At 41.1% G+C, this 27861-nt stretch overlaps 2 protein-coding genes across 7 annotated transcripts; both read right to left on the bottom strand.

The window, feature by feature from the left end:
* Positions 1–516: 516 nt before the first annotated feature.
* Positions 517–25218, bottom strand: LOC307268624 (high affinity choline transporter 1-like). Of its 5 annotated transcripts, XM_080051333.1 has the most exons (10): positions 13047–15246; positions 12531–12653; positions 10142–10336; positions 9928–10041; positions 4784–4939; positions 4540–4688; positions 3554–3751; positions 3304–3457; positions 2859–3076; positions 517–2256 (listed from the first exon to the last, which is right to left on the bottom strand). In XM_080051333.1, exons 3-10 carry the CDS (start codon positions 10323–10325, stop codon positions 1708–1710), a joined length of 1722 nt encoding a protein of 573 aa, XP_079907459.1. In that variant the 5' UTR covers positions 10326–10336; positions 12531–12653; positions 13047–15246; the 3' UTR covers positions 517–1707. The 5 variants fall into 5 exon arrangements, with proteins under 5 accessions (XP_079907459.1, XP_079907461.1, XP_079907460.1 ...); XM_080051335.1 differs by lacking the exons at positions 12531–12653; positions 13047–15246 and adding an exon at positions 25162–25218; XM_080051334.1 differs by lacking the exon at positions 12531–12653 and having other exon boundaries at positions 13047–15247.
* Positions 15552–25129, bottom strand: LOC307268625 (high-affinity choline transporter 1-like). Of its 2 annotated transcripts, none has more exons than XM_080051336.1 (8): positions 22091–25129; positions 21877–21990; positions 21411–21566; positions 21159–21307; positions 20691–20888; positions 20441–20594; positions 20010–20227; positions 15552–19398 (listed from the first exon to the last, which is right to left on the bottom strand). In XM_080051336.1, exons 1-8 carry the CDS (start codon positions 22302–22304, stop codon positions 18850–18852), a joined length of 1752 nt encoding a protein of 583 aa, XP_079907462.1. In that variant the 5' UTR covers positions 22305–25129; the 3' UTR covers positions 15552–18849. The 2 variants fall into 2 exon arrangements, with proteins under 2 accessions (XP_079907462.1, XP_079907463.1); XM_080051337.1 differs by having other exon boundaries at positions 15554–19398; positions 20745–20888.
* Positions 25219–27861: the final 2643 nt, after the last annotated feature.

The following is a 27861-nucleotide window of genomic DNA, read 5'->3' as shown; positions in this document are numbered from 1 at the left end:
GACAAATTTTAACATAAATCCCAAATTTCACTGCTGGGACATAAAAATGCCCGTAGTTGAAAATAGGCTACTTTATACGTGATACACTACAGCCTACAGTCGGATCGTTTTTATCAGTTTGATATTTAATACAGTCATCGCTGTGTCCCTTTGATATGAAATACAGTCAGATTTATAAGTTTAATGACAAGTAAGTCCCTGCGATCGCTGTGGCATCGCCAGAGATAGGCTTGGCTACTACAGACCCCCACATTTCCTTCCGTAAGCACCATGCGTAAAACGGACACGAGTGACATCCCTGTTGCGCATGGAACTGCCACAAGTCATTCACGAAGAAAATAATTGCTGGAAACAATCTTAATCTCCTCCGCTGTTTCTATATTTTTCTATAGCCTAGGCTACCTTTTTTAAATCAGTAGGCATAGGCTATGGTAATACGTTCGACCAAGGTTAACACTAGAACCATCGCACTGTGTTCCACACACTGCGGAGCTGTCAGCTGAGCCGGCTCAGCTGACAGCTCCGCCGTGTGCGTCGGATTCTCCGCCTCAAAACATGTAAACGTGTGAAAAAATTAATGAATAATCAATTAAAGCTTACCTTAAAATAAGTGTGCCATGTTACTGTTTATTGTATTTAGGATTTTAGCTCATTTGGACGCTGTTTGGGCCGTCTGTTTTTATTGATATAGGCCATTGGCGATATTCTACTTTCAGTTTCCTTACTGACCCACCACGAAACGTGATTATTGTTCTTACTTAGATTATAAAGCAAGAGGTGTTAAATAAATGTTTCGGCTTAGAAGGATTTCTAGTAATCTTTTATTCGCAAAGACTTGTCATGCAGCTTCGCATGAAATAAGCAGGAAATGGAAAATCGAACTCTGAGCAATCGATTTCAGCAGTGTACGTACGACGTATGGTTTCTCCTAAGAGACCGTTCGGTAACCACGACTACAGAGGTAAACAACTTTGGAAAGTCATAACGTAGGAGTCTTCGTAGCTCGCTAAGAGATGACGTTATCGGGAAACCGGCCCCTGGGCATTTTTGAAAATACAAAGCCAGTAAAAACTTTATTACATTCTTCAAGTTACAACTCTTAAATACAAGAAAAAGGGGGGCGCCCTTAGCTCAGTAGGTAGGGCGTCTTCCCCCCCCGGGCCTCGGCCAGCAGCGGACCAGGGTTTGATTCCAGCCCGCGGTCGTTCTCTGCATGTCACTCCCCTCTCTGCCCCATTTCAACTCTGTCTCTACACTATCAATAAAGCATAAAAATGCCAAAAAATATCTTTAAAAAAAATAAAATAAAAAGGTTCATTAAGTTCAATTGAAAGACCAAGCAGAGTGTATTTAATCTTTACAACATTAAATGGAAAGCCTCTAACATGTTATGGGTTTTTGCAATGTTGATAATCATGCAACCCCAACCCCCGCCAACAGGTGACTCTCAACCGCAGAATAAATTTTAGCCTAGATTAGTGACGATGATGAGCTAATTCAGGATAACTGAACTGATATCAAACAGTATCTTGATAACTGGAGCGAAGGAGATGAAGAACTGAAGCTGAAAGGTGAACAAAGCCATGAGGACCTGATCACATCAAACTGTATGTATGACAGCAAATCCCTGTTAGACACCCACAAATAAATCTTGGCTTAAACACACCACTCACATTCAGTATGAAAGTGTTTATGCTGAGAAAAATCTTAAAACTCTTCTTCATTGCTTCTCTGGGATGATAGGTGAAACTGCTCTTCATCCAGTTTCTCATTTTCCTCTGCGTCTTTTTGATCTGGTGTAATGTTATATATGTTTGTGTCCATTTTAGCATCGCTTATTCCTCCCAGCAGCCCCTTTTCAGACAGCCACACAGCAAGGCGCGATACTAGTACAATAGCCCCAGTGGTGATGAGCACAATGGCAGTGCGGAAAGGGATCAAGCGGTATCGGTGGCCGTCCTCCTGTACCTTGTCCCATGGCAGTGGCAGCACATCGGGAAGGCCTATCAAAGGTTCCCCAACCAGACCTCTCAGCAGTAGAGCCAACACAAAGCCAAAACAGGCACCATAGTGGTTTACCCACTTAGCTAAGTAGAAGATGCAAGTCACCTGGGGAGTCATCATTGAATACAAGACATCTGCACTGACGATCCAGAACAGGTGAACAGACTTTGTTGTCATGGCCAGGCCAGCTCCCATCAGTCCACACAGGAGCACTGACACTTTAATTGCCACAATTATCATTTTTTCTGATGCCTGAAATAGAGGAAAACCATATAAGCCATGGAATAAATACGCCAAAACAACAATTGATGTTCTTTTCTTTTTTGGCATAGTATGATAAAAATGTGAATTAATTCATTTAAATAAGTTCATTATCACAGGGTCTACCATGGCTGTGAAAGTCTGATGAATGACTTTAAACAATAAACGGTTAAACAAAATAATTTTGTTTAATCCATCAACTATTTGTCTTAAAAGTTGCTTCCCCAAGTGTGTTGTTGTGTGGTAATACAGCACAGAGCTTTCATAACATGTTGTGCTATATAACAGCATTACTATGCAAAAATAAAATAACGAACCGAGCTCATGGGAAAAAAAGCCTTGCATGCCATAGGAAAAGGCCTGTTCACACAGATGCACACTGCAAAGTGCACCTTTAAACTGGTGAACAAAGGGCTTGAATAATGCCATAGAAATAACATGACATTATTATCAGTGATTTGAGTTATACTATATGAAAATAAATTGTATTTTTATTGTAATTAAACATTTATTCAGTATTTAATCTGAATAACTATAATATCCAGCAAAAACATATTAACCACAGTATGGCTATTGGTCATGTAAGATGTTACCCGTTTGTAGAGGATGTTCTTGAAAATATTTCGGCCCAGTTGGGAGGCGGCAGACAGAAGTGCAGAGTCGACGGATGACATTACACAAGCAGCGAGGGCTCCCATACCAATCAGTGAGACGTAGAAGGGACACAGATGCTGAAGAGCAATTGGCAAGATGATGCCAGATTTGCCTTGTTCGTATGGGCTGGGTGAACCATAGGTGGTCTGGTTCCAATCTAACAGACATTGAGCACATGTTAAAACATACATAAGAGTGACAGGCATATTTATGAGTGGCTTTTGGTCAACTACTAATTGTACAGTACCATGGCCAAAGAACATTGCTCCTGTAGGATGTGAATTATTTTAAACATAACTGCGGCCTTTGTTTCTCCTACTTATATAGCGCTACACCAATGTTATTTTCAAGATAGACAGAGATATCTTAGATTGTTATAGTTACTGGTAGATGCAGACGCTGCTCCAATGATAATTGAAGGGATGCCAAGGATTGCGGTTAATACTGCTCCAACATAGCAGGTGATCTTAGCTTGGGCATCAGTAGGTGTGGACAGGACTCGCTGGTAGAAAGCTTGGTAGCAGATCCCCCCAAAGGACTTGGAGAGCAATAGAGAAAGGACTTCATAGGTTAATGCAAGATAGTTCATGTAAGTTCAACATTAAATACATTATAATGTGTTTTATGTCCTCACAGTGTAGACTTTTAGTGGAACTGTCTCTCTAAGACAGTTCAAAGTGTCCATTACCAGTAGCAGTATGTCCTCTATCCAGCGACCTGTGTCTTCCAGCTCCAGCTTGCCGATCCATGGTTCCTGTTGCAGCCTGGTTACTGCAGCAGCAGTAATGTTAGCAGAGGAGGGGCTTGTCAGGATAAAAGGCACACAGAGCCACTGCAATAAGGAGGGAAAGACTTAAAGGTCAGATATTATGCTAAATGCACTTTTTAAATGTGTTCTAACATATCCATGGGTCCACGGTGTGCCTAAGACTACCAAAATATTTAAAAAAAATAACAATCTCTCCTTTTCTCACTCTCCCCCTTTCTGAAACCCCACCCCTCCCCCCCAATATACTCCAGTCAGAATTCTCCTCGTTTCTGACCTCAAAAACTGGAAAGCCAGAAGCTTCCACTGTGCAGCCCACACCTCTATTTCTTATTGGTCCACGGCCCAGACAGACAGAGGGCGAGGCGTATCTGGCTTCGCTTCCGGACAGGGGGCGGGGGGAGCTCAAAGATTGTATATTTACGAGGGGAGCTGCAGCTCTTTTTAAAAAATAGGCCATTGTGAGATTAGCTGAACATCAGCATAGTACAATAAATTATCTGAAAGTTTTTTTCAGCAAACAATTAAAGAAAAACGTATTAGGGACCACTAAGACCATATAATATGGTGTATAATAGAACCGAAAAGTGTATAATATGGGAGCTTTAAGCTGATAAGCATCAAACACGGAGTACAGCTCAGGTGTATATTTGCAAGTAGTTTACCATTTACCAACAGCATGAAATAATAATTAAGGGATCAATAAGGTTAAATGAATCCATCAAAAGGGGCACCAAAGGTCAGACCAACAAATTCCATGGCAATCCATCCTATAGTTGTGGAGGTATTCTTAGAACGTATACCAAAGTGATGTACGGACCGACAGATACACCAATACTGTAAAATGTTTGTACCAAGCCGAGAAACATGAAGCAAAGTTGAATGACATCAGTGTAGGCCACAGAGTACAGTCCCCCCATTAATGTGTAGAGGATTGCCACAGCAGCAGAAATGCCCACAGCCAGCGTGGAGGAGACATCCATGACCACACTTATAGTCCCTCCTGGAACCAAAAACATAAATTCAGAGTATATATTTTGATCCAAAGATTTATAATTAAGATTTGCAGATTTTGGAAGAAATAATTAATCGTCTTACCCAGTGCACCAAGAACACATGCTATCCAGAAGATATCGGCAATGAGAGCAGGAATGAAGATAACAGCGGCTACGGTGTTGCCATATTTATTTTGAAATGGGTCCATGAGGGTGACATAGTTCTTTGACCGAATAGGTTTGACAAAGAAGAGTCCACCTGAAGATAGACAAACAGAAAACATTCTAACTTTAAATGTGCAGTACCTTAACGACACATTTAATAATAATGAACGGACAGCAAATTGTTTGTAATTGAACACATCTTCCTCAGTTATTAATCACAACTCAAATGCCTTCATTTAATGGTCACAAAGGTCCTGGCAGGGGACAATGTGACGAAATGCAGTCCATTGACAAATATACACTCTAAAAGTAACTTTTATTGCATCAAACTTTACTGTGTATTGTATATATGTACACTCACCGGCCACTTTATTAGGTACAGCAGTTCATTTTCTTGTTAACACATATAACTAATCAGCCAATCACATGTCAGCAACTCTATGCATTTAGGCATGTAGACCTGGATGGGACAACTTATTGAAGTTAAAACTGAGCAACAGAATGGGGAAGAAAGGGGTTTTAAGTGACTTTGAACATGGCAATGTTGAGGGTGACAGGAGGGCTGGTATGAGTATTTCAAAAACTGCTGATCTACTGGGATTTGCACTCTAAACCATCTCTAGGGCTTACAGAGAATGGTACGAAAAAGAAAAAAATATGCAGTGAGCGGCATTTGTGTGGACGTAAAATGCCTTGTTGAAGTCAGAGGTCAGTGGAGGATGGGCATACTGGTTCGAGATGATAGAAAGGCACTAGTAACTCAAATAACCACTCGTTACAACCAGGGTATGCAGAATATCATCTCTGAACACAAAGCACGACCAACCTTGAAGCAGATGGGCTACAGCAGCAGAAGACCCCATCGGGTGCCACCAGGGCTGGACTGGGACAAAAAATCGGCCCTGGCATTTTTGGCCATGGCAGCCCACCATGATTATTTATACGATATGTGGAGGCAGGGGCGTTGCTCCAAATTCTGGGCCCCTATACAGGAAGTCCTGATGGGCCCTCTGAGAGGCAGTCTTACAATACAAACATGTAAAAGCTATGTTTGTCTATAGTCCAAAACGTATGAGTGACTGGTCACTCTCTGAGCCAGATAACAACACAATGTTTCTATTGATGAATGACCAAATCATTACGCGTACTTGAACACAACCCCTGGTCTAATGACTCTTAATAACCATGCACACACACAGTGTTTCTCACAGGAATTTGGGAGACTGTGTCGTGGACCCTGGACCTTCTAGGGGGTTCCGGGGGAATGCTCCCCCGGAAGAATTTTTTTCAAATGTTAAAGTAAAATTCATCAATCTGGTGCACTTTGAAGAGAAAACTAAGGATAAATCAACTGTTTCCTATGTAAGCTATTTAGTAGGCTATTATTTGCTGGAATAATGTATAGACACAGATGACCAAAAAGCAGAAAGAAGAAATGTACATGTTTTAAAAATCCAGTCAGCTTCGGGAATTTTTTTCCTTTGTTTGTATTTTTTAATGGCCCAATATAGGCCCCTGATCTTCGTAGCCCCGAACAATGTTATTTAAAAAATAACATAAATGTACTGACGAATGAAAGGCCCATGAAATCTTTTTTTTCCCTAAATAACGTTTTTCTGGGCCTTCAAAGATCAGGGGCCTATATTGAGCCAGTAAAAAAAAAAAATATATATACAGTATATATATATATATATATATATATTTTTTTTTTTTTTTTTTTTTTTGGGGTGCAGCCCCCCTCTGCCTTGGGCCCCCCAAGCCTGTCCGCAGTCCGACGGCCCTGAACGTAACTGACCATCGTCAGATGCTCATAATTACGGAGTAGAAGTTGAATGCATGATAATACAATTTAATTCAGCCTCTGAATGGGCGGCCCTCTGCTGTGTGTGTGATTGGGCCAGGCCCAGCCTAGAACCAATCATAATGAGTAATGGCCTGGGACAGGGGTGGCCAACCCGCGGCTCGCGAGCCGCATGCGGCTCTTTGCCCAGCTTCGTGCGGCTCTTCAGTTCATATCAAATTATGTGATTATAATTTTAATTTTTAATTTTTTTATATAGCCTACTTTTTTTTTGTGTGGGCCTATGTGTGTGCATGTTCGCAAACGTTTCATGCGGCTCTTATTTTCGTTTTACATGTTGTCTATTATTTCATTTTTTATTTTATTAATTTGTAGGCCCCATGTGTATGCCTGTTCGCAAATGTTTAATTGAGGACGCAACATAACGTTCGCAAACGTTTGGTGCGGACGCAACATAAAACTGCCCGCTCAGCTTGGAGGGAGGTTTTCCGTGAGTAAACTATTTGTGTCAAGTTCGCTCCGAAACAGAGTGGGAGAGTTCATATTTTTTGTTGAACGTTATGGCAGACCATTCTGCCTTATATGCCAGGTGTCATTTGCGCATTTCAAGGCTTCAAATCTTCGGCGCCACTTCAGCTCTCTCCATGCTAAAAGTAAGTCCCACAAAGCAACATGCATAGTACGAGAAAAACGCTATTTTAAATTGTTATATTTTTGTTTGTGGACTTGGTTGAACTGAGAGTTTGTGTGTGAGGCAGTGCACACAATGTTCATTGTTGAAAATGACTGCCCTGTCGTCTTTAGTACTGTAGGAGTCCAGTCCTGTCATTATCACAGGGGCGGCCTTAACGATCTGGGGGCCCGTTTCAAGTCCTAGTGTGGGGCCCCTGTTTTTTTTTTTTTTTTTTTTTTTTTTTTTTAATAAATAATGCTTGTGCATGCATGTGCAAGCTCCCCGCGAAAATAAAAACGCCCCCACCCCCCTGAAATCTTACTGGCCACCCCAGTGCCAGTAAGATTTTTTTCCTGATATGTATCCTAGTTCAGAGATGATATGTATTTTCTTTCTTAACTTTTTTTGATAGGTAGTTGCCAAGTTCATCACACAAACACTCCAATCCACTGATATGAGATCAGTTTGCAATTTTCAATTACTAAATTAGTGGTAGGACTGTGGCCACTAGAACTGGTCTCTGGTCAGCAAAGGTCTTGAAAACAGCATAAGTGTGCTTGTGTATAGGCACGTGTCCCAGCAGATTTTTGAAATCTGAATAAAAAAATTAAAGTTTGTAGTTAGTGAGTGTAACATGTTCTTAGCAAGGGCAGACTTTCATAAATAAAGGTTTATTTTTTTAGCAAGATATTTGGTCAAAAGCTAGTGGTCATCCGTCCCTCTGTGCAGTTGTTAGGCATCTGGCTGCTAGCAAGTTATGTTGTCTTGCTAATTTTACTATTCATCTGAGCTGAAATAAATATTGACTTTTTCCTTTATTATCTTCGCCAGAATGCACCAGAATGCTTAGATTACATGTTAAAAACACAAAAAATATTCTGGGGGGGGGACGCCCCCAGACCCCCCTTCAGGGGTTTAGTTTTCTGACAAACATTACAATGGATACTAACATGATTTGGGCATTTGGGATTATAAATCATCTTTGAATTGGTTGTACAGCATATCACATGCTATTCATTCAGGGGTGCAATGGCCACCCCACTCTAGCTCTGTGGCCCACCTTGGCCACCCCCAGTCAAAATTTCCTGGAATCGCCACTGTGTGTACTAGGGGTGTGCACGTGTACACGTGTACACGTGTAACCGTTTAGTAAATCATAACCGTTTAGGAAAAATCAATAAACGAAAACCGTTTTTTTTTTTTTTTTTCCTTCAAATTTCAAAGTTTTTAAATATGTTCTGGAGACACGCGTTTATTGATTTTACATCACTAATAAACTAATTGGGGAGGATAAAAGCTAGTCTGCCGAGAATCTGTCTGTCCCTCGGCGAGTGTGTGTGAGTGAGTGTGTGTATCGGCGCACACACACACACGGGGAGTCGCCGTGCTGGGACTCGACTCACAGCCATGGAAGAGTGATGAAAGATAACCTAAAGATTAAAGTTACCCGGTTGACGTGAACTACGCTCGTAAGTAGCCCGAACTTTATAACACCTGTTCAACATGCATTTAACGTGGACATGTAGAAAGCGATAGGCTATTTAATTAGGAAATGAATGAAGCGCGATTATGACGGCGAACGTGTGTGTGTGTGTGTGCCATGGATCTATTATAAGAGGTGTGTAAACGAGCGTAGTTCATGTCAATTGTGTGTTTACAGGCGAACGAACGCGTATGTGTGTGTGCGCGCGCGCCTACAAGACGGCGGGGGCACGAGGACAATGACGTCACGGTTAACCGTGTACACGAAATTTTTTTTGTCGTGTACACGGTTAGGCATTTTTGTAAACGTTCACACCCCTAGTGTGTACCCGTGTGTACGATGTGGCTCTTTGCAGTAACACAGTAAAAAATGTGTCTCTTTGTCTCTGACTGGTTGGCCACCCCTGGCCTGGGACAAAGTTTTATTTAACTTTCAGGTGAAGTTGACAGCCTGCACGCACAATTATATGTCCATGGCACTCCCGAGAGGGAAGGGCCCTCGGCCCTCGGCTGTGTGACTTGGCCGGGCCGGGCCGAGTCACACAGCCGAGGGTCCATAATTTTTTTTTTTTTTTTTTTTTTTTTTTTTTTTTTTTTTATAAATGGACCCGGCCCGGCCCAAAATGCCTGCCGGCCCACCGGACATTTGCCCGGTACGCCCGATGGCCAGTCCAGCCCTGGGTGCCACTCATGTCAGCTAAAAACAGGAAAATGAGGCAACAAGTCTCACAGGATCACCAATATTGGACAATAGAAGATTGAAAAATCATGCCTGGTCTGATGAGTCTCGATTTCAGTTGTGACATTCCGATGGCAGGTTCAGAGTTTGGCGTAAACAACATGAAAGAATGGATCCATCCTGCCGTGCACCATCAACCATGCAATGTTCAAAGTCACCTAAACCCCCTTTCTTCTCCATTCTGATGCTCGGTTTGACTTCAGTACATTGTCTTGACCACATCTAAATGCCTAAATGCATTAAATTGCTACTATGTGATTGGCTGATTAGCTTTCTGTTTTTGTAAGCCTCAGAACAGGTGTACCTAATAAAGTGGCGGGTGAGTGTATATGTATATACAGTATATAGTTTCTCTGCGTATAAGCTATTGAATTTGTCGTCACTCACCTATAACTAGGTTCATGGCGCAGGAAAAGGGTGCGGTGGCCCACAGCAACCCCTTAGTTGGATCGTAGACCACTTCAGCATTACCCAAAATATAGCCTCCTCCCACCCAAGTGGCTGCAAAACATCAGGACACATGAAGGCAATGAGAGCAAAGCAGGTCCACTTAAGACAGATTTCAAAATAAATGTCCTTGAGGAAAATGTTATTATTGTACCTGTCATAGTACAGATGCTGACCCAGATGTTGAGGTTGCGCCCCCCAACCATTACAACTTCGCTGCGGTTCCCAGTGCACTTTTTCTCCTCACGTTTGGACTTCATTGAAGCCCAGATACCCATGCCCAGTACGATCATGTAAAACACTCCAATGGACAGCAGTCCTGGCCAATTCACCGCCATCTTAAGTGTTTCTGAAGAAAAACATTAAAATTATTCATATGTCATGGTTATCTATATTTACTCTAAATATATTAGTTAATATAAACTTTAAAATGTTTAAAGGATATTCATTAGGTGCAATTTTTAAGCCTTTTTTTAGCCACTAAAACTGCATACAACTTGTGATCTGAGACTCTCATTCTTTCCAACAGGTTACTACATGTCATCCATCGAGGTATGTTTCCTGGAACTACAAAGAAAAACGTTGTTCTTGATTCTTTGGAGGTTTAGACAGTTGAAATTGGTTTACATTCAATGCATGTCTCAGTGTGCAATTATACATCCAATCTTTCAAAACATTTAGAATCCACTAAGTTTTCTGAATTCGCACCGCTTATGAATCTGCTTGTTACGGTGACGACAGGCAGGCAGGCAGGCAGACAGGCAGGCAGGCAGGACCCAAATGCAAGACGTTTCAAATAAAGGTAATTTATTGTCCAAAAAAAACCACAAAAACTCCAAAAAGGCAAAAGGCAAGGCACATGGAACGGACTCACCAACAGGTACAATGCAAAGACACAGCACAATGACACACAGGGAGTAAAATACACACACAAGACAGGGTAGACAACGAGGGACAGGTGTATCATTAGGGGAGGGAGCAGTAATCAAACTTGACAGGACATTGGGAGGAACAAGACAGGACAAAGACAGACCATGACAGTTGCCTATAATTAATTGGGACGATGTTGTGATTGACATGTTTTCGAGTTTTCCGAGTTGGGCGTATCATTTTACACGGCTAGGCCTTCTAGCTGGCCTTGTTGCAATCATGGACATGTAAAGAGGTTGCAATCGCAATCGGGAGGGAAAGTAGCCTACTTGAACTACCGCTAGCTAGCCGACATTACTTTCCATAGATAGAAGACTTTGTCGAAAGACAGTGGATTACAGAGGAGAATTGGAGTGGATTTAATGGCCAATTTACTGGGGAAGTTTTTTATTGAGAAAAGGACCATTTAAGAAATGCTGGACATTGTGAAGCAGGGTCGAACAACACCGCAGCTAGCCGCAATGACCCAGCTGGATAAACGATCTGTGCGACACTTCCAATCAAAGACAGCAACTTATGAAAGGTAGGCCTGTAGTTGGCTCATTGCTAATTCTATTGCTGGATATGTCTGCTAGCCTACTTGCAACCGATCGCTGCCGTGTGTGGTGCTACGCTGGGTTTTCAAACCGGTGTTTACTAGGAGCGGTGACCACAGGACGCGCTACGTGCGCTGCCAGTGCCGTTCTGCTATTCATTCTATGACCCGCTAGTAGTGCGCTGCTTCCCAGCATAATTTTCCATATTAAAACATATGAAAACATGCAAATAGTGTTTGTTTTTCTAAGCTGCTGCTCTAAAAATGTAAACTAAATTGATAGACAGAAGATCTGACAGTTAGTTTCTATCCTGGCGCAGGGTCTGTGATTAAGCTGGGATCTGTGTGTGTGTGTGTGTGTGTGTGTGTGTGTGTGTGTGTGTGTGTGTGTGTGTGTGTGTGTGTGTGTGTGTGTGTGTGTGTGTGTGTGTGTGTGTGTGTGTGTGACATTTGCCTTGACCGGTAGTTGCTAGTGACTTGTGGCTGTTTTGAATTTGTTCTTGATTATTTGGTCATGTCATGATTTAGACTACGTGGGGTCTTTTCGTGATGCAGCATCTTGTCAAGCTGTGTAGTGTGTAATATTAGTTGGCCTATGCTCTTGATGGTTTAGTCAACATGTTTAGTGTCATTAGTGTAATTTCATTGTATTACACTTGTTAAAGGTTACTGTAACTACTGCAATTGGGTGGTTAATCCAATGACAATAGCCGTGACGTCATCATGAAGTTATTTATTAATTTATTTTTCATTTCATTTTCATTTAACTTTTATTTATCCTCGAGAGACCAATTGAGGAGTTATTAAGCGGTTTGATTTTCTGGATGATGGCTCTGAAGGCCTAGGTGTAACTTTCCTTTACTGTACTCGGACAATATCGGTGGAAGCATCAAACCCAGATTATATTAGAAAAGTAGACATTTTCAAAATATTGTTTCAAACATCATCACATCCTATGGGGCGACTGTGGCTCAGTTGGTAGAGCGGGTCGGCCGATGATCAAAGGGTTGGACGTTCGATCCCCGCCCTGCCACCTGTGTCATAGTTGTTGTGTCCTTGGGCAAGACACTTAACCCACCTTGCCTCGTGTGAATGTCGATAGTTAGCCTGCTATCGGTGTATGAATGTGTGTGTGAATGGTAACGTGGGAATGGGAACAGGTCTCCCTTGCAAAAGAGTCTTCGGTCTCAATGGGATTTACCTGTATAAATAAAGGTAAAAAAAAAAAAAAAAATTAACCATTTGTGTGCCATATATAATTGTACAGTTTTGTCATATGGATTATTTTATCTGAGTCGCTCTGCTATTTGTGTCTGGGCGTCGTTCTATGAATTTTGAAAAGTATTTGGACCTCATTGAAAAAACTAGTTGGTACAGTAATTCTCCTACATTCTTATGAAGAGGACAGGTTAATTACTCTGACGAGTTTAATGATCTCTTTCCATAGCGTGCTCTTTGTTCACATGTGAAATACTAGATCAGACCCAGGTGTCACACCATAAGGAGGTATGACTAGTTTCTATTAAGGGATAAGTGCATACACACATTCGAGAAAAGCATGAGTATAATAATATATAAATATAAGATGTATTACCTTTTATTTGGTATTATGATTGTGTAGAGATCCTCAGAGCCAACTGACTCAACAAGGTTTGGCTTCTGCTCTTTATTGCACTCCCCTTGTAAAGCACTACTTTCAAGTCGAACGAGTTAAAGCTGGGGTATGTGATTTCTGATTGGTCAAAATTAACATAAACTGTACACTTTGACCAATCAGAGCGAGGCTCCGATTCTCTGTTCTTATTGGCTGTTGGGACTGTCCATTCACTTTGGCACGACTTTGATGGTGTAGAGCGTGTCAGGGAGGGACCATAGGGGAGGGACCAAAGAGAACAAGTCCTCCACCCCCAGCTTTAAGACAGTATGCCACTCACGTTTGACATTGTGCCCTCCTCACATAATTTTTATGACTTAGAACATTCTTTAGGGGTGAGCATGAACTTAAAACAGGTTGCTTTCCTCTTTGGTGCACAGAGCAATGCAAACACACTGTCAGTGAGTCATCCTGTGATTGAAATGCAGAGCTGGTGATGTTTTTGGGTAATATCTCAGGGCTCCAACTGCGACTAAATGCTCACATTTTGCGACAATTTTTTGAGACAATGCAAGTACTTTATAAATCTAGGGGCACTCACTCACACGGGCAGTCTGAGCTGAGTCTGAGCAGCCCCCCGCCACCTGCAGCAGCCAGCACCGTGTGTCAGGTGATGTTTGTGAACACGAAAATTATTTTATAGGTCCACATTCAATAGGCCACTGCATATCTATAAAAAAGCTAACCTTGTAGTTGTATGGCAACCCAAAAAGTTTGGAAAGTGAGTTTGTGTATGTAAATAGGCCTAGTTAATTTGTAAATTACTTGGTCAACATTTTCTATTAATTGTGCCTCTTTCAGAATTGCATATAATGCAAATTAGTTGATTAGTTGATAATGTCATCTAGTTACTAATACTTGCTTTTGGGCCAATAACCATTTTCCTTATAGAGGAGTCAGCAAAAATAGAGGAGGAAAAAATCAGAGGGCTAGTTAAAATTGGGAAATATTTGAATAGATGCGTTGCAGGTCTATTTAAGGTGTGCCTCTAAATGTTCTGCTTGCGCCCCTAAATATTCTGAGTTAGGGGCGCCAGTGCTCCTAGTAAAAAAGGTTAGTTTGGAGCCCATAATCTTCATAATAGGAGTTCCCGTCCTGCTTTGGTAACTTGAACATTGAAGTGCCAGGCCTATATGTAAGTGTACACAATCAAAAACAAGCATACATGAAGAAAATAATTCAGTTCAAACTACAAATATCTCAAATAACAGCTCCACTAAATGTGTTGTAGGAGACGGTCTAGTTGGCTTCTTATTGAAGATAGTGGGATATTTCACTTTGAAGTGTCTGGCATTGGAGCACAGTTTGCTGTACACTTTTACCTGGAAATCCTAAACAGAACAGGGACTGACAAGAACCGGTCAACCAACTTGATATACAGTATGAACCATATGAGGACAATGCTGGAGCCAACACACACACAGGATTCTGTCAGCAACTAATCACACTGCCCTTTGGTGCACAGACTGATCAATTCCAAGATTCATACGAGAAAGCATCTAATTTTCAAATATATAGATTTATCACTCTTATTTTACTTATTTTGAGAACTTTGCACATGGCAGTCACTATTGAATTTAGCTCCAGTCATCCAAACTGGTTTAAATTATTATCATACTACTATAATAGCAGGCGTGTCGCACAGTTGCTCGACAGTTGGTCCAGTGCGCATGTGCCAACGCCCAGTGCGCACGCAGTCTCACAGTGCGCAGCAGTATGCAGGTATCATACCTGGCTGACACATATGCCACATGAATGCCAGCAGCCGGCCGCAAACTAACGGCAGGTTCGAGATAACGGACATAAAGTTTAACAGACATACGGCAGAGTTTAAAGGACGTAAAGTTGACCCGCTGTCGACACTCCCCAGCAGCCGGCCGGGCTTACATTGACCTGCCGTCGACACGTCCCGATTAAGATAACGGACATAAAGTTGCTTACGGCAGGATTAAGATAACGGACATAAAGTTGCTAACGGCAGGATTAAGATAACGGACCCGCGGTCGTCGACGCTCTCCCCAGCAGCCGGCCGGGTTTACATGGACCCGCCGTCGACACACTCTCCCAGGTAAGTCGTTATGTTTTTTTTTTGTTTTGTTTTTTTAACCTTTATTTATACAGGTAAATCCCATTGAGACCGGAGACTCTTTTTCAAGGGAGACCTGTTCCCATTTACACGTTACCATTCACACACACATTCACACACCGATAGCAGGCTAACTATCGACATTCACACGAGGCAAGGTGGGTGAAGTGTCTTGCCCAAGGACACAACAACTATGACACGGGTGGCAGGGCGGGGATCGAACATCCAACCCTTTGATCATCAGCCGACCCGCTCTACCAACTGAGCCACAGTCGCCCCAAAATGTCTAGCTACACTACACTTTTTTGCCCCGCCGTCGACAAACTTGCTAAAATACTTGCTACAATGTAATATTACTCTCCTCCCCCACACAAGCCCGTGCTTTATTTCACTGTAGTTAGGGCCCCGCCGTCTAAAATGTTATAGGCTATTATTCTCCACGTCAGGTAGCCAATATACATTTGCAATCTCGCCCTCGTCCTGACCGTCCTTCTCCCTCCCCCAGAAGCCCGTGCTTTATTTCGCTGTAGTTTGTTGCTGCCTTAGCTGTTGTTACACTTACTTTTATTGCTTTGAGTATTGTAGAAGCTGTTTGTTATTATTAAATTGACTCATGCTTGCTTCATACATTTTACGTAATCAATATCAAAATATAGTCTACTACACTTTCCATTTAACAATTACCCCGTCAAACCATAAATTGACTCATTTTGTAATCTAATTAAATGCTCACACTATAAGGACATTTTTATGGTTGCTTCATAATGTAATTGGTGAAACAAAATATTTTAGGTTGTAACATTATGGGCAAACTGTTATTATATTATGCGCTCAGCAATTTCAACCAAGGTTTCCACATTAAAGGCCTAGCTATAGATTTCATTAAAAAAAAAAGTATTACGTATTGGGTCACTGTTACACTATGGCCTCTTACAAGCCCATTGCATTGACTAAATGTACAACGTTATTACGGTTCTTTACTTTTATTGTGTCTGACCAGTGCCTCTCTCTCTCACACACACCGTCTCTTTATTTTTGATTCTAACTTCTACACATTGCTGTTCCTTGCCCATCTGCTGCCAAACACAAAGCCACGCTTGAAGCTGCTCTTCTTCCCTACTGCTGCCATGCCACTAACATGGTAAATATGATTGAGGTTTTTAAATGTTTTCTCCTTTCATTAACAATTGTGAACATTCCCCTATGACACAGGCATTTAACTGATCATTATCATGACGGATCACATTCACATCACAGATCAAAATAAGTTATATAGGCCTAAGTAATAATAACAGAAATACTTTTTCATACACAAGACAAAGACAACCAGCAGTTGACCGCTGCTGAAAATGTGGATGGCCTTGGAAGGGACTCAAGCTGCCAGTAAGAGACAATCGCACCATGGCGTTGGTTCCACACCTTGAACAACAAAACATTGTGCCAGAAGTCTTACTTCCTGCCATGGACACCTCACCATGACCGGGCCCAGGAGTTCCTATTCACTGTGGTCCAGAGGCAGTTCTTCCTTCACCTGGCCTTTGCTGTCACAATCAGTAATGGTGAGATACAATCCATCTTGCATATGCACATTTTCACATTGCACTTTCTTTTGATTGGTAAGTACCTGACCCTGTGTCTTCTGCAGGACAAGAGAAGAAAAGAGTTGGTGTGTCCCTGCCCCACAGGACGCGGCCGGCTGTACACTGACTTCAGCAAACCAGCAACAAGTGTGAGAGTGTTTGTGGGAGACAATCAAGATGGTCTGACAAAACAACATTGCTGTTTTGCATCTATTTTTTATTAATAGATAAGACAAAACATAACAGACTTTGAAGTTGTGGAGATCATTTACAACTCCCTCATTGACCCTACCAATCCTAAACCTAGATTAGTGACGATGATGAGCTAATTCAGGATAACTGAACTGATATCAAACAGTAGGGACTTTAAGCAACGACGGTTGAGAGGACGGCTACGGCGGTCGAGTAGAATTTTTAGCATTTGAGAACTTATGTCATCACCTCCTATCGCTGTAGTCAGAGCGAGTCAGAGCCGTAGTCCGTCTGTTTACAACGGCAGAACAAGGGTTTGACGTTGTGAGCGCTACACCAACTGCAGCAAGTAGCCGTTCTAAGAGTTGCTAGGTGATAGTGGAAACCGTTGGAATCTTTCCCCGACGCTGTAGCCGTCGCTAAAACACCGCTGCTTAAAGTCCCTAGTATCTTGATAACTGGAGCAAAGGAGATGAAGAACTGAAGCTGAAAGATGAACAAAGCCATGAGGACCTGATCACATCAAACTGTATGTATGACAGCAAATCCCTGTTAGACACCCACAAATAAATCTTGGCTTAAACACACCACTCACATTCAGTATTGTGAAGGAAGTTCTTTTAAGGTTGGAGGTCAACTCAGGTGGAAGAATATTTCAGGAGACTTGGATGAATTATGAAGCGATATTTATTACAGACTTGGCCAAGGAGAACCGGACTGCAACTCTCGTGACCTGCACTTCAATTCTGCCAGACTCATGCTTAGAGCTGTGTATTAACCTTGCACTATTGCTAACACCTCCCCGGGTCGGGCACCAAAAACTTTCTCAATGTGTGTTTCTTGGTCATCTTTAATATCATGTGTCTGTGCATGTTTAGTGCTTTTCTTCAAAGATTGTATGTGTTTTGTTTTAGGCTTAACCTCTGCTTTGGACTGGCAGGTTTCCATGTTGTGACCCACAGATAGAATGTTTCATACTAACACAAATTTAACATATAAAATATGTATTTCACTTATACAAAAACATATACACTGCAAAGTATTGCAACAACATCCAAGATCTCCATTTGTCTAAATAGGCCTTTACCTATTTCAGTGGAAGCTCTACCCCACAGTTTTAAACCAAATGGGGCATTAACCCATTTGTCAAACAGGGCGCTAACCTATTTCGTTATTACTTTCATTTAAGCCAAACAGGGCGTTAACCTATTTGTCAAACAGAATTCTAATCTATTTCGTTATTACGAGGACTATCCTTCCACCATAAACAGACCAATTATTTTCAATTTAATTTCTTTAAGCCGAGTTTTAGAACTATCACATATATTCTTTTCTGATCTCGTCAAACAAAGACATGGTAAGGCATAGATCAAATTTAGTGCACTTACCAGGTCGATGTTATCTTGAGATCCTGTTTGTGACGCCAATTTGTGAAGGAAGTTATTTTAAGGTTGGAGGTCAACTCAGGTGGAAGAATATTTCAGGAGACTTGGATGAATTATGAAGCGATATCTATTACAGACTTGGCCAAGGAGAACCGGACTGCAACTCTCGTGTCTTGCACCTCAATTCTGCCAGACTCATGCTTAGTGCTGTGTATTAACCTCGCTATCTTTAACACCTCCCCGGCTCGGGAACCAAGCGTACCAATGTTTTGGTTCAGAGCTGAACACAGTGAACCATAACATTCTGGAGTAGAAGGAGGTGAGACTTTATCTATACAACTGACCTAAGTGTCTCCTAACAGGCTCCAAGGCTGACCTAGAGTCTGAGAGACAGACACACAAGATAGGCATATATGAACTATTAATCTTTACCATTAATATTACAACTAAAGACCCAAAATTCCCTCACAAGTATGAAAGTGTTAATGCTGAGAAAAATCTTAAAACTCTTCTTCATTGCTTCTCTGGGATGATAGGTGAAACTGCTCTTCATCCAGTCTCTCATTTTCCTCTGCGTCTTTTTGATCTGGTGTAATGTTATATATGTTTATGTCCATTTTAGCATCGCTTATTCCTCCCAGCAGCCCCTTTTCAGACAGCCACACAGCAAGGCGCGATACTAGTACAATAGCCCCAGTGGTGATGAGCACAATGGCAGTGCGGAAAGGGATCAAGCGGTATCGGTGGCCGTCCTCCTGTACCTTGTCCCATGGCAGTGGCAGCACATCGGGAAGGCCTATCAAAGGTTCCCCAACCAGACCTCTCAGCAGTAGAGCCAACACAAAGCCAAAACAGGCACCATAGTGGTTTACCCACTTAGCTAAGTAGAAGATGCAAGTCACCTGGGGAGTCATCATTGAATACAAGACATCTGCACTGACGATCCAGAACAGGTGAACAGACTTTGTTGTCATGGCCAGGCCAGCTCCCATCAGTCCACACAGGAGCACTGACACTTTAATTGCCACAATTATCATTTTTTCTGATGCCTGAAATAGAGGAAAACCATTTATAAGCCATGGAATAAATATGCCAAAACCACAATTGATGTTCTTTTCTTTTTTGGCATAGTATGATAAAAATGTGAATTAATTAATTTAAATAAGTTCATTATCACAGGGTCTACCAAGGCTGTGAAAGTCTGATGAATGACTTTAAACAATAAACGGTTAAACAAAATAATTTTGTTTAATCCATCAACTATTTGTCTTAAAAGTTGCTTCCCCAAGTGTGTTGTTGTGTGGTAATACAGCACAGAGCTTTCATAACATTTTGTGCTATATAACAGCATTACTATGCAAAAATAAAATAATGAACAGAGCTCATGAAAAAAAGCCTTGCATGCCATAGGAAAATGCCTGTTCACACAGATGCACACTGCAAAGTGCGCCTTTAAACTGGTGAACAAAGGGCCTGAAAATGCCATAGAAATAACATGACATTATTATCAGTGATTTGGGTTATGTATGAAAATAAATTGTATTTTTATTGTAATTAAAGTAAACATTTATTCAGTATTTCATTTGAATAACTATAATATCCAGCAAAAACATATTAACCACAGTGCCACAGTATGACTGTTGGTCATGTAAGATGTTACCCGTTTGTAGAGGATGTTCTTGAAAATATTTCGGCCCAGTTGGGAGGCGGCAGACAGAAGTGCAGAGTCGACGGATGACATTACACAAGCAGCGAGGGCTCCCATACCAATCAGTGAGACGTAGAAGGGACACAGATGCTGAAGAGCAATTGGCAAGATGATGCCAGATTTGCCTTGTTCGTATGGGCTGGGTGAACCATAGGTGGTCTGGTTCCAATCTAACAGACATTGAGCACATGTTAAAACATACATAAGAGTGACAGGCATATTTATGAGTGGTATTTGGTCAACTACTGATTGTACAGTACCATGGCCAAAGAACATTGCTCCTGTAGGATGTGAATTATTTTAAACATAACTGCGGCCTTAGTTTCTCCTACTTATAGCGCTACACCAAGACAGAGAGAGATATCTTAGATTGTTATAGTTACTGGTAGATGCCGACGCTGCTCCAATGATAATTGAAGGGATGCCAAGGATTGCGGTTAATACTGCTCCAATATAGCAGGTGATCTTAGCTTGGGCATCAGTAGGTGTGGACAGGACTCGCTGGTAGAAAGCCTGGTAGCAGATCCCCCCAAAGGACTTGGAGAGCAATAGAGAAAGGACTTCTTAGGTTAATGCAAGATAAGTCATGTAAGTTCAACATTAAATACATTATAATGTGCTTTATGTCCTCACAGTGTAGACTTTTAGTGGAACTGTCTCTCTAAGACAGTTCAAAGTGTCCATTACCAGTAGCAGTATGTCCTCTATCCAGCGACCTGTGTCTTCCAGCTCCAGCTTGCCGATCCATGGTTCCTGTTGCAGCCTGGTTACTGCAGCAGCAGTAATGTTAGCAGAGGAGGGGCTTGTCAGGATAAAAGGCACACAGAGCCACTGCAATAAGGAGGGAAAGACTTAAGCTGATAAGCATCAAACACGGAGTACAGCTCAGGTGTATATTTGCAAGTAGTTTACCATTTACCAACAGCATGAAAGAATAATTAAGGGATCAATAAGGTTAAATGAATCCATCCAAAGGGGCACCAAAGGTCAGACCAACAAATTCCATGGCAATCCATCCTATAGTTGTGGAGGTATTCTTAGAACGTATACCAAAGTGATGTACGGACCGACAGATACACCAATACTGTAAAATGTTTTTACCAAGCCGAGAAACATGAAGCTAAGTTGAATGACATCAGTGTAGGCCACAGAGTACAGTCCCCCCATTAATGTGTAGAGGATTGCCACAGCAGCAGAAATGCCCACAGCCAGCGTGGAGGAGACATCCATGACCACACTTATAGTCCCTCCTGGAACCAAAAACATAAATTCAGAGTATATATTTTGATCCAAAGATTTATAATTAAGATTTGCAGATTTTGGAAGAAATAATGTAATAATGAATCGTCTTACCCAGTGCACCAAGAACACATGCTATCCAGAAGATATCGGCAATGAGAGCAGGAATGAAGATAACAGCGGCTATGGTGTTGCCATATTTATTTTGAAATGGGTCCATGAGGGTGACATAGTTCTTTGACCGAATAGGTTTGACAAAGAAGAGTCCACCTGAAGATAGACAAACAGAAAATATTGTAACTTTAAATGTACAGTACCTTAACGACACATTTAAAAATAAACAGGCAGCAAATTTCTTTGTAATTGATGCCTCTCCGTAAATGCCTTCAATGTGACACAGGGCAGTCCAGTGACAAATATACACTCTAAATATCATCACTGCAAGACATAGAAATAGTGTTTGTAACTTTTATAGCATCTACCTTTACTGTGTATTTTCATAGAATGATTATTGAACAGTATATGGTTCCTCTGCATATCAATTTGTTGTATCTAAGCTATTGAATTTGTCGTCACTCACCTATAACTAGGTGCATGGCGCAGGAAAAGGGTGCGGTGGCCCACAGCAACCCCTTAGTTGGATCGTAGACCACTTCAGCATTACCCAAAATATAGCCTCCTCCCACCCAAGTGGCTGCAAAACATCAGGACACATGAAGGCAATGAGAGCAAAGCAGGTCCACAAAAGACAGATCTCAAAATAAATGTCCGTGAGTAAATTGTTATTATTGTACCTGTCATAGTACAGATGCTGACCCAGATGTTTAGGTTCCGCCCTCCAACCATTGCAACCTCGCTGCGGTTCCCAGTGCACTTTTTCTCCTCACGTTTGGACTTCATTGAAGCCCAGATACCCGTGCCCAGTACGATCATGTAAAACACTCCAATGGACAGCAGTCCTAGCCAATTCACCGCCATCTTGACCCTGTTTCCACCTGGGATTAACATCTGACTTTTTGAATCTGGTTACAAGTGGCCAGCTCTCAGTATGTGTGTTCCCACTTGTATTTTCAAATGTGACTTCTTTGTCTACTTGTGATCCGATTCCATTTACCCGCGCTGTATTTAAATCAACACGTACATCATTTCCGTTTGCATTGCTGTTTTTAACCGGTGGGGTTCAAACAAGTAAACATACAGGGCTGTACAGTGCCACAGTTTTAATCGCATTTGCTATTAAATAAATGCATTACATGCGAAGATAATTAGTCTAGGTTGAAGAGATAGGCTACTGTCTCATTTAGACAAGGAGGAGCGATGCACAACACTGCTTAGAGGGCTCTACATTAACACTCGCCAAATGCGGGAAATATCATAGATAGTATATAAAAGTAAAAACTCCTAGGCGAGTGAGTTATTGTGCCACTTTGGCTGGTGAAAGATGTGTGTTTGCCGGGCGACTTTTCTAACGTCTGCTACACTCTTGTCACCACCACCAGTACACGGCTTTATGCAGTTAAGTTACTTTACGTGCGAACAGAATATTTCCTGTGCGCCTTCACATTAAAAGCCTGTCACTAGCCAAACGCAAGTTAACTTTTTTTTTTAAGCGGATAAGAACAGGAAGTTGTTGCCTTGCAGCTCTCCGTGTTTTCAGATTTACGCAGTGAAATGCGACAGAAAGCTTGTCATTTGCAATACTGGCAGATGCAACTAACGTTCATGAGGCTTCTATAAAAGTTGCATGAACGCCAGTGATGCACTTTTAACGTATTTCCGCTCAGGCAGGGGGCAGCAGTTGAGTAGGAGGTCCCTAAAGTGGACAAGAGTCACATTGGTGTTTCCACTACCAAATGAATGCGGACACAACGGTCACAACGGACGTAAACCACCTCCGAATGTGGTTTTTGTGATCCGATCTCAATGCGTCTTGAGAGTGTTTTCACCTGTAGTTAAAGCTTTATTCATGTGATCCGATTACAAAAGTCAGATGTTAATGCCAAGTGGAAACGGGGTCTTAAAGCAGCTCCGAGTAACATTTAAATATCGTTTAAACAGCCTCATGTTTCCTCTAATAATCATAAATTACCTTTAACAGCAAACGAGACCATCAGTGCAAAGAAAGACGTTTTTATATAGTTTGTATTACTGCGTTTGGTCTTGTTCGCACACCCAGTCCGATTTTCGGTTCGCTCGTGCAGGCTCTTCGGTCACATATCCGTATTGGTCGCAGATTTCAGTGTGGCGCAACAACGCGATTTGAGAAGCCTAGTCATTATTTACAACAATATAAACACATTACCTCATCTGATCCATACTAACTTCCGTCTCTCGTTCATTCGCTTTCTGTGAGGACAAGGAGTCTTTCAGCTCCGTGAGAGTACTTCGGTGACACTGCATCAACTCATTGCAATCAGGTGTGTGTAGCACTTACTGGCATTAGTTGATGCTGTGTCACTAACCACTCTCACGGAGCCGAAAAGAGTCCGTGCCCTCACACTTTCAACACACGGACATGCACTATATTGCTTCCTGATTATTTGAATCTCGCACGCCCGGCACGAGCTAGAAAACAGCTTCACGACAGCTGGCGTCGTAAAAATACTACCGCTTTTGTCCAAAGGGGTCGCCAAGGGACCAAGTTACTCGTAGTGGCTTTAAGTGTATCTGAAGAAAAACATTTAAAAAAAAAATCATGTCATGGTTATCTACGTATATTTACTCTAAATGTACTAGTTAATTTAAACTTTAAAATGTTTAAAGGATATTCATTATGTGCAATTTTTAAGCCTGTTTTTAGCCACTAAAACTGCATACAACTTGTGATCTGAGACTCTCATTCTTTCCAACAGGTTACTACATGTCATCCATCGAGGTATGTTTCCTGGAACTACAAAGAAAAGCTTTGTACTTGAGTCTTTGGAGGTTTAGACAGTTGAAATTAGTTTACATGCAGCGCATATCTCAGTATAAAATTATAAATCTAATCTTTCAAAACATTTAGAATCCACTAAGTTTTCTGAATTTGTGAAGCTTGTGAATCTGCTTTATGCTGTTTTATCTGTTTCTACTGGTACATTATTCTTCTGCACTTCCACATTGACATACACACTCCCTTCTACATATACACACACACACACATATTATATGTAAACAGGCATGTACTCACATACATTTGAGCAGGTATAAGTATGCACACGCATACAAAGTGTGTACTGATATTTTAGTAGTTATTTGGCACCACTGCAGAAAAATCATTCTGCACTTACATCCCAATCAATGATCATATTACTTTACTACAGGTTGCTATATGTGGACTTATCCCAGCTAGTATGGGTTTGGGTCATGTTGACATTTGTTAATGTTTTGACATACAGTATATCCAATCTCAAGCTGAATATTAAGCATCAACTGTACATATCTGAACTAATACAGCTGCTGAATGTGCTTCCGGATTTCCGGTGCTTGGGCTTCTGCCATTAACGATACAATTTACCTCTAAAATACGACATGCAGACTTACAGAAAAAACAAAAGCCTTGTGACATTACATTCATAATCAAATCAATTTAATTACAATCCCAATATCACATTAACATTTTCCCTTGGGGTCCTTTACAATCTTGCCAGAACACGACATCCTCTACCATATAACCCTCAAGTCGGATAAAGATAAACACCCATTTAACGTGGAAAAAAAAGGTGTTTAAAGATATATGTGTGTGTGTAAAATGTGCGGACCGACTAAAATCCCAGTTGAAGCTTACATGATCAAATTTGATATGAAACAAGATAAAAAGCAGATTTGAAAATATGCCCTCTCTCATACTAATTATTATAATGTATACAAATATAAGATGTATTACCTTTTTATTTGGTATTATGATTGTGTCGAGATCCTCAAAGCCAACTGTCTCAAAAAGGTTTGGCTTCTGCTTTTTATTTCACTCCCCTCGTAAAGCACTACTTTCAAATCGAAGGAGTTAAGACATGCCATACGTCAATCACATTCCTCATTGTGCCCTCCTTGCCAATCTTATGACTGTTATGGGTGAGCATGCACTTAAAACGGGTTGCTTTCCTCTTTGGTGCACAGAGCAATGCAAAAACACTGTCACTGAGTCATCATCCTGTGATGGAAATGCAGAGCTGGTGATGTTTTGGGGTAATATCTTCATAATAGCAATCCCCTTCCTGCTTTGGTAACTTGAACATTGATGTGTCCTTAACCTAGAGGCACTGTGGACACTCAAGTGCCTGGCCTACATGCAAGTGTACACAATCAAAAACAAGCATACATGAAAATAATAATTCAGTTCAAACTACAAATATCTCAAATAATAGCTCCACTAGATGTGTTGTAGGAGACGGTCTAGTTGGCTTCTTATTGAAGATAGTTGGATATTTCACTTTGATGTGTCTGGCATTGGAGCACAGTTTGCTGTGCACTTTTACCTGGAAATCCTAAACAGAACAGGGACTGACAAGAACCGGCTGGTCAACCAACTTGATATACAGTATGAACCATATGAGGACAATGCTGGAGCCAACACACACACAGGATTTATCTGAAATACTGTCATTTCTGTCAGCAACTAATCACACTGCCCTTTGGTGCACAGATTGATCAAGTCCCAGAGTCATGCGAGAAAGCATCTAATTTTCAAATATACAGATTTATCACTCTTATTTTACTTTTTTATTTATTTTACTTAGCTCCAGTCATCCAAACTGGTTTAAATTATTATTATTATTATTATTATTATTATTATTATTATTATTATTATTATTATCATCATAATTCTTGGGAACATATCAAGCAAGCTGGGCTTTCTGCCTCAAACATAAAACGTCTCGTGGGAACGAATTGCTGCTGGCACGAATTATCAAAGATCACATCAGATCTATCACCAAGTATTTTTCTGAGTATTTCTGAACCACTGAAGAAAATGAAAGCTGACACAGCTCTCTCATTGTTAACCTCATCTACACACTGCACGATATTTACCCCTGACTGCGGCTGACCCCATGCCTCTTACAGTGTCACTTCTCTAGGCTGACACATAAGGCCGTGGACAGAAAATCGCTCACCACTCGTCTGACCCTCCGACCCTACCCAAAGGAAACCCCCCTCTGGACTGGATGTTTTAGAGCCAGACACATTGACTCAGAAAGTCAGCCCACAGCGAGCTCACCGGGTAAGTCTGCTGCTGTTGACTTCTGTATGACTATAGGGGATTGTTCTGGCTGCTTAGTCATTCAAGTCATATGTTGTAATGACTTGACCCATGCTTGAAAGGGAGCCCACAACTGAATGGAGCTCAAAGATGAATGAAACAGAGGAACATATGGGCTAATGTAGTGATGGAAATATGAGGAGATATGGAAAACAAATGACTATGTTATAGAGTTGTATGTTGTGTTGAGGATTACATGAGGAAATACGTTATGAAAGAGCAAAAGCACTGTAGAGCCACCATGGCTGGCAGCTGCATCTGAAAAAAAAGATCTGTAATAACACTAATGTAACTAATTGACTTATTTAAAATGGAGGTATACGGAGTTGTTTGTATCTGGTTTCTCTAGACATTGATTGTAGAGATTGTTAATAAAAAAAACATGAAGCAGGTTTTCATAACTGAAAACAATGAATTATTGTTTTAAGACAGATCAGTCTTTTTGTTGGTGAGGAATAATAAATGCATGACTATCAGTGAAAATATGGCTGAATGAAGTAAATAATTTGACAGTATTGATAATTTTATTTATTTGATAATGTATTGGAATTATGGAACTTGTATTTTTCCATTGTACTTGTTATACTTGTTGCATGTTTGAGTTTCTATTTCATAGGTCACATTGTTGGGAACAAAGATCCCTAGACCAGCACTCTGCCAAATCAACACTGTACAAGCTCCCATAATACTTCTCATCCAAAACAATAACTGTACAGTCTCTCGAAGCATAACCTCCTATGGCACTGCAATAATCTCAAAATCCAAGTTGAAACACAATTACAGTCAAATCAGGCACAAATTTGTGTTTTAATAAAAATGTACTAATAACTGCAGACATTTTAATGCACTTATAACTCCAGACATTTTACCAAAAGCATACTACCAACATGCCCATCTTGGGCTTTTCAAATGTGCCTTCATATTGTGTATTCCCCATGATATACAGAATGTACTGTATATTCAAGGACCAGCCCTCTAAAGAATAACTCTATAATAAACAACCTATCATAAACACTGCGGATTGAGGCTATTCGGCAAATTAATTTCCTGATGCTTGAATGACAACAAGCGTGATTTTCAATACAGGAGTCCTCACTTCATTTGCACAACGTCTATTCAGTTTCTCTTTCAATATTTAAGAGCACTAGACTAGTGTCGGACCATTTTGATCCAACTGCTCCCTCTACTGTTAAAGGGCCATATGCTACAGCCTTCATCGATCACATACAGAAATTCGACCCTCCATTCCCATTATGTGGCCAATTCGTGGCACGTGATCATATAAACAAAAAGTACCTACCTAGTCTGCACAATAGAGCACGTTCTCGA

Source organism: Ammodytes marinus (genome assembly GCF_949987685.1).
Source record: "Ammodytes marinus genome assembly, chromosome: 22".
Classification (NCBI taxonomy): domain Eukaryota; kingdom Metazoa; phylum Chordata; class Actinopteri; order Uranoscopiformes; family Ammodytidae; genus Ammodytes; species Ammodytes marinus.
This window is presented reverse-complemented; position numbering and strand designations above follow the sequence as displayed.